The sequence below is a fragment of the Octodon degus genome, unplaced genomic scaffold (genome assembly GCF_000260255.1).
Source record: "Octodon degus isolate 3935 unplaced genomic scaffold, OctDeg1.0 scaffold00094, whole genome shotgun sequence".
NCBI classification, from domain to species: domain Eukaryota; kingdom Metazoa; phylum Chordata; class Mammalia; order Rodentia; family Octodontidae; genus Octodon; species Octodon degus.
This window is the reverse complement of record NW_004524670.1, coordinates 10,309,914-10,317,866: the sequence shown is the minus strand read 5'-3', so window position 1 is coordinate 10,317,866 and position 7,953 is coordinate 10,309,914. Positions and strand designations below refer to the sequence as shown.

General features: G+C 38.6%; 1 protein-coding gene across 1 annotated transcript in view; it reads left to right on the top strand.

The window, feature by feature from the left end:
• Positions 1-7,953, top strand: part of Svep1 (sushi, von Willebrand factor type A, EGF and pentraxin domain containing 1) — a 217,470-nt gene that overhangs the window by 117,854 nt on the left and 91,663 nt on the right. The window contains exons 24-27 of the mRNA XM_004638106.2: positions 658-859; positions 4,508-4,665; positions 5,702-5,903; positions 6,919-6,962. Coding sequence (XP_004638163.1) covers positions 658-859; positions 4,508-4,665; positions 5,702-5,903; positions 6,919-6,962 — 606 coding nt within the window. The remainder of the gene's footprint in view (positions 1-657; positions 860-4,507; positions 4,666-5,701; positions 5,904-6,918; positions 6,963-7,953) is intronic.

Genomic DNA, 7,953 nt, shown 5'->3' with positions numbered 1-7,953 from the left:
AAATAAAAAAAAAAGGCAGTATTCTTGTGCATGTATGTGTATTTCTGTGTGTGTTACAGGAAACTTTCAAAAAGACCTAGAGATAAATCATGTGACTATTTACAAATTTATGTAAATAAATGAAGGATAAGGCATTTTGCAAATGGGTATTACAAATGGATGCAAAATAATATAGTTTAAAACACATACTGAGTTGACAAAGAAGCAGCCTAAGAAAGGCAATGGCTAAGGAAAGATGGAGACAAGGTCAAAGAAACAGAAAATTTTTGATATGCTTACTAATTTTATTTTTATCGTCATCTCTAATTAGATGCTTATTAATAATTATAGCTTCAGAAAGAGCATAAGAGAGCAGATTATGAATAGTCTACTTATAAAATGATCCAGAAAGCCAAAGCTCATTGGATTTTTTTTTTTTTTTTTTTGGTGGAACCGGGGATTGAACTCAGGCCCTTGCACTTACCAGGGAAATGCTTATTCCACTGAGCCATCTCCCTGGCCCTGCTCATTGAATCTTGAACAGTTTGATTGGCCAGTGGCTCTGCAACCTCCCATCCAGGCGCTTAGAAGCAGCATCCTCCAAGAAGTCAGTACTTTGATCCCGTCTCTGCAGGGTGTTAATCATCAGGGCTCTTTCTCTGCCTCCTCTGTCTACAGGCCTGCACTGTGAAACCGAAGTCGATGAATGTCAGTCAAGCCCTTGCTTTAATAATGCCGCCTGTGAGGACCAAGTTGGGGGATTCTTGTGCAAATGCCCACCTGGATTTCTGGGTATCCGCTGTGAGATAAACATTGATGAGTGTCTCAGTCAGCCATGCCAAAATGGAGCCACTTGTAAGGATGGCACCAATAGCTTCAGGTAAAAGGCCAAGTCAAGGCTTCATTTTCTTGACTGTTCACTCATTTCGCAATCTTTCTGGAGGACTATGGCAAGTCAGTGGTCTTCTATTTTCCAGTGGTAACCTAACTAATGTAGGGGAATAAAACTCCGAACCTGAAAGATACCCAGGATAAGTTCATGTTCTCTAAAACCGAAGAATGAATTGTAGAAACAGCAGAGGTTAAAAGCAAAATTTATTTATTGGGGGAAAGAAAATTTCTGTCAAAGAGAGGGACAGAAGGGGACCTTAGTAGGTTGCCAAGGAATCTGTCTTTTCTAGAGATTTTTATAGAACAGAACTATAAGGTAGAGAAGGTGGAAAACATGGGAACTCGCACACGAGGTGGGACAAAACTATGGTCTGCTAGTTAAGACTACAAGCACAATTGCTCAGGTGGAATTGATTAAATCCAGGACCAAATGGGGAAGTGAGTTATGTAGCAAGCAGGCATGAACACAGGACAGGGGCTTTTCAGACAGGGAGTTGGGTTAGTGTTTTTTCCTGGCTTCCTCAAGGAAGAGAAAATCATTAGAATATCAATCCCTGATGTTTACCTTTAGAGAGGTAAGCATTTGTTTGATCTTTTGTCTCCAGGTCTGGCCCACAGGTGGAGTGCCTGTCTCTCTAACAGGTGCAAGATGTCTTGTCTTCCATACTGGCTCCTTTGAGGACCTACCCCTGTCTGACTGCCTATAAGGTTGCTATCTAACTCAGCTGCCTACAACACAAGGACAGGCTATAGTTCAATCTCTCTACCACTTGAAATAAGGTTGAACTAAGCCTACAAGAAAACCTACAACTTAAAATAGCCACTTACTGTGTTTTAAATATCACAATGATTCTGATGGATATCCTGGTTTGGAAACCCCTGCTGTATACTTCAGAACTCATAAAAGATGAAAGAAAATATAATTCCAGTATATAACAATAAATAATACTAACACTAGACAAACCATATTTTCAAATGATTTGTAGTGTAGCTGAAATTTTTACCCTGCATAAAATAAAAATAGATTATGCAGTCGCAATTTTGGTGCCAATCTACATTCTATATCCACGATGTTCATCTAGTTTTATAACCTTTGACTCAAGAGAAACCTGATGGAAACAAATAAAATCATAAAGGCTAACCAAGGCCAGTAAGATAGCTCAGCTGCATAAGTACCTGCCTTACATGTGCATGGTCCTGAGTTCGATCTCCTGTACTGCAATAAATAAATAAATAAATAAATAAATAAATAAATAAAGGCTAACCTTTGTGGCTGAAAACAGTGATGTAGGAGGGAAAGAAAGACTGTTATTCTGAGGCAACTCTTATGGTGGGAGTAGAACTCAGCTTGAAAATTAGCCCCTCCTGGCATCTGTGGAGCCTGCCCTACTCCACCAGCTTCCTTACAGGCAGGTGGAGAAGGCAGCACTCTTGCCTTATAAAAGACTGCTTTTGCTTGCTAAAACCTTAGGGCATGCCATTGTTCTCAGGATGCGGCTGTTCTCAATTTTGTAAGAGTTAAAAGCAAAGGAAAAATGCCTCCCTCGAAGGCAACACTTCACAGTCACCTTCCATACTGGCCCCTGCAAAATTACATTATGCTTCTCCCATAAAGAGTCAAGGCACAAAGCAGGGGAATCTGGAAAGCAGCTTCTCCAAGGAGACTTCCACTCTCCATGTGGAAATTAGGTCTCATCCAGATTCAATTATTTTCCGTGATGTTTTACATACACTTCCTGGCATTTAGTGCCTAACCATAGGCAGTGAAAACTTTCCAAATGAAAAAGACTCCCAAATTCTCCCTAGAATTCAAAACAATGGATGGATGTCAAGTTCATCTAAATCCTAACTGGAGGAAGGAGTAGACAAAGTCAGCTCGTAAGGAATGTAGCTTGGGGACAAACTGAACCTATTTCAGGGGTCAGGATGTGGCACATCATAGTAATATCAAACATTGGCAGATAAAGATAAACAAAATTCTAGCCAAAACACAGTTATCATCAAATGCAAAAACCCAGTAAAATCCCCCAATTCTAACTAAAATTTCTCTTTACTATTTGCCCAAATACTTCTTATTGTTATTAATCATCTTCAGATCAATACCAAAGAGATAATCATGCGAAGACACTAATGCTATGTCCTGTTTAATTATAAAATATTTCAGTCACACAGAAAATTACAAATAATAATAGTTACACACTTAGCACTCTGATCATCAAACCTTAGTATTTTGTCTGATCATCAAACCTTAGTAAGTTTGAAAGATAGGGTTGGATTACCTCTGACACATACATTTATTCTCTCTCTCTCTCTCTCTTTCTCTCTCTCTCTCTGTCTCTCCCTCTTCTTCCCCAGTGGTCACCATTGTCCTGAAGTTGGTATACTTCTTTCTCATTCAGGCTTTATATGTTACTGTATATAGAATGCCTATAAGCAATGAGTAATTTTACAAATTACATAAGAGACATTGTACTTTTGAAATTTTTTCACTCAACATTGCTTCCAAGCATGGTGAATATACTTGACTCTGATTTAGTCATTTCAGTTGCTGCCTCATGTCTATTACATGACTGTACTAAGATTTATTGTACATTTATTGTTCATTATGTCTATAATGAATTGTCTTCATTATAGACATTCAGAATGATACTGCTATGGACATTTGTTATATCTTATGCATTTTCTGCAATAATCTTCTAGAGAAGATAACAAGAAATGATATTTGGGTCTCTGAGAAGGCAAATTCTCAACTTCTGTTGGCTGTCAAGTTGTAGTTTCACTCACAATAAGAGATTTCTTAGTTTACAACAACCTTGTCAACATTTGACATGATTATTTCCATTCTGATGGGTTTAGATGATTTGTTGCATACCACAAAAGTGCTATAGGACAGACTGAAAACAAGTTTCAAAATCCTACTCTACTCCTTAGTAATGATAAGACTCAGGCAAATTATTTAGGCTTTCTGGTTGTAGTTTAACAAATTTGTAAAATGGGAATAATGCTAATTTTAACAATCCAGGTATTATTTCATTGCTATAAAGATTGACTAAATATATAGAAAGACATTGGAATAACATCTGAATTTTTATATTTTTCCAAGGATTTCTGTGAGGAGAGAATCCATAAAATTAAGTAATATTTTACCTAGACAAAAACTACTTTGGTAGTATTTTTGTTATAATCATTATTATTATGTTTTAATACTGTTGTTTCAAATGACTTAATCTGGTAAAATGGAAAAAGTAAATAATAAAGCATTGTTTCAATGAGGAAAATATATTCCAGCATTTCAATTTACAATTTTTTTTTGTATTTTTGGGGGAAGGATCTACAGAGTGTTCAGGGTCTCACTATTAGGTCAGACTCCTAGTGATCCTCCTAATTACAACCTCCCAAGAGTTGGAATTACAGGTGTGCACCACCACAACCAGTCTCCATTGCAATCTCAGAGTGCCCTGGGGGGTGGGGCACGGCAGGCCCAGGGATCGAACCCCCAGTCCCTTTTAATCTGCTGAGCTGTTTGGCCGGCCCTCAACTTACAAAGTCTTTGGGGACAAGGTTATCACAAATGGGAGACACCTTCTAATATTTTTCAGCACCTGTTTCAATCATTGTGACATTTTGTTTTCTTCAGGTGCCACTGTGCTGCAGGCTTCACAGGGTCACACTGTGAATCAAACATCAACGAATGTCAGTCTAACCCCTGCAGAAACCAAGCCACTTGTGTGGATGAGACGAACTCATACAGCTGTAAATGTCAGCCGGGATTCTCAGGCAGCAGGTGTGAAACAGGTAGGAACTCAGTGTTATTAATAGCAGTAGTAAAAACAGTACCATGATAGCGATATCACTACAAACCACTTTGTACTTACTTAATCTTCGCAGCCATTCAATAAACTAGGTGCTCTTATTAATATCTTCAATAGCACAGATGAAGAAATTGAACCTTACAATTATACGGGGAAGTGGAGAAAATGGAATTTACTAGAATTCCATTCTGCATTTGGAAAGGACATTTTGTTGAGCTATTTAACTCAAGAGGTGAAAGACTACGAAGCTGTTTAAGAATCAGTAGATCAAAGTTGAATTGCTTCCTTGGGCAACAAGGACATCATAAATATATGCAGTCTTTTAGCTGTAGGATTTTTTTGTTTTTTTGTTTGCTTGGTTTTTGTTTTCTGCTTTATTTTTTAAATACAGGGTCTACAGAATCTACAGGGTCTTACTACATAAATAGGACTCATAGTGATCCTACTGTTTTCAGCCTCCCAAGTGCTGGGATTACAGGCGTGTGCCACCATGTCCAGTCTCAATCACTGTCTCAGTGCACCCTAGGGGTGAGGCTGGCCCAGCCAGGACATTTGTTTTACTGAATAAATTTTGCAGACTTGGGATAGAGCTGAATTGTTCATGAAGTAGGGAAAAATCAGAGCCCCAAGGGGGCCAGGCGATCCTCTTGTGCTTAAGGCTGCTTTCCTGCAGCATCATCTGGCCCTCTTCACTAAGTTCTTCTCATCAGAAAGCAAGTGTGCTTCAGAGTCTCCGCTACAGCAACCTCCCAATTCCAACTCTTACAACTGCTCCTTATTTCTCTTCATTCTTTCATAATTAAGTGTTCTGCTATTTCATATACTTACGGGTTATTTTATTTAAGAGATTGTGAAATATACTTTGTAAGTTAACTTTAGTTCCGAAATTGCTTCTCAATGAATCATGTTTACTGAGTATTAGCATTTTCACAATATTATTGCTTCTCTGTTGCTTACTTTCAACAACGAGAAATGCCTCACAAGTGCCACAGTCTGCTCACCTTTCCTCTTTGTTGCAGAACAGTCCGTAAGCTTTAACTTAGATTTTGAAGTTTCTGGCATCTATGGCTATGTCATGCTGGATAGTGTCCTTCCATCTCTCCATGCTGTAACCTGTGCATTTTGGATGAAATCCTCTGACACCTTCAACTATGGGACACCAATCTCCTATGCACTTGAGGATGACAGCGATAATACCTTCCTCTTGACTGATTATAATGGGTAAGCTGAAGTACAGGAAGGGCATGCTTAAGACCTGTTCTTGGAGCCAAGGTAGAACCTTATACTGGCAAGGGCTCAATCTGACACTGGAATTGAAGAATGAGATGGCAGTCAGGGGGTCAGGGGCTGCATTTGGACAGCTGTGTAACATAAGTCAAGTAGAACATCTGGACAAGTTCTGTAAAAAGACAATGCTTTAGTGATACTTCTTTACACATGCCTTGTATCTATCCCTTACTAAGTATTTTCTCATGTACCACTTCATTTGATCTTCACAGTGACCTAAGGAATTAGAATCCCTTTTATAGATACTAGAAGAAAGTTTCAGACAGGCTAAATAATTTGACCTGAATCTCATATCCTATGAGGAGCTGAGATAACTCTCAAACTCAGATGCTAAGACTGATGTTCATTTTTATGCAACAGGGCCTCCATAGGATATGGGAAGAGCCACACACTCAGGCAAGACTTCCACCATTGATCATCTGTGCAAACTGCTTATTGTTGAGCTGTCCACTGTCTCATTTTCTTGTTGTCCCTTTAAGACATCTGGTCTTGCTCACATAGTCTGACAACTTTGTAGATCTAGGCCTTCAATCTGGATAGATTGTGGCCACCACGTGGGATTTTCCTCTCAAGTGCATCCACACAGCTGGCTCTGAAGGTCCAGGTCACACCTCTGAGACACACTGAGCTCTTTCCACCCCACAATACAGGGAGTTTTGCTGTTCTCATAGAAATCTCACATCCTCAAATGCTGTTCTTCTTAGTGGATGTGAGCTTTAAGGAAAACATTCAAGATGTTTGTCTACTTGAATAGAGAGAGGAAATTTCAGAAAAGAAATAATAATAGTGAAAAAATATTAACTTTCTATAAACATCTTTGAATAGTGTGAGAAGATTCTGGGAGAGATGCTCAATGGATTTTTATGTTCTTTATCTACTTTCTTTTTTTTTCTCCTTTTGTCTTTTTAAAAATTTTCTCCTTAAACTAATAGCTTCTCGTATCCCTCAGAGACATGATTGTTGGAAACCTTTTCCAGTTGACCAATTTGCTTAGTACCGATTATTGTTTTCTTTGCAGTCAGGTACTTTGCCTACCGTATAACTGCTTTGGCAGTTGCTTGAGTTCATCTGGGCTGCTATAACAAAGTACTACAGATTGGGTGGCTTGTGAGCAACCTAAATTTATTTCTTGCCATTCTGGACACTGGAAAGTCTAAGATAGTGAAGCTCGCAGAATTGCTGTCTGGTGAGGGCCTTATTAATTCACAGCATGTTCTTGCTGTGTCCTCAGATGAGGAAGCAGCAGGGGATTTATTTTGGACCTTTTTTATAATGACAGTAATTGTATTCATGAGGATCAACCCCCATGACCTACTCACCTGCAAAAGGCCCATTTCATTGTGTGTGTGTGTGTGTGTGTGTGTGTGTGTGTGTGTGTGTGTGTTATTGGTTTGGTTTTTGTTTTGTTTTGTTTTGTTTTGTTTTTGCAGTTCTGGGGATTGAACCCAAGGCCTTCATAGTGAGCTACAACCCCTGCCTTTTTCCCCCTGTATTTTATCACTTATGTATATGTTTATTCATGAGTGAAACAATTAAGTTGCTAAATTGCCCATACTAGGCTTGAATTTATGGTCCTCCAGCCTCTGCCTCCCAGAGTTCTGGGATCACAGGCATATGTCAATACACCAAGCTGCCCCATCTCTTAGCATCATCAAAGGGTGATTAGATCTTAATATGTGAATTTTGAGAAAATATAAAACATTCAAACTCTCAGGTCAACCCAACAGCTAACATAATTCTAAATGGGGAAAAACTGAAATCTTTTTCTCTTAGATCTGGTATAAGACAAGGATGTCCTCTATCCCCACTCCTATTCAATATAGTTCTGGAATCATTAGCTAGAGCCATTAGACAAGAGAAAGAAATAAAAGGAATAAGAATAGGTAAAGAAGAAGTTAAATTATCATTATTTGAAGATGAAATGACACTTTACATGGAAGACCCAAAAAATTTCACTAAGAAGTTACTAGAATTGATACACAAA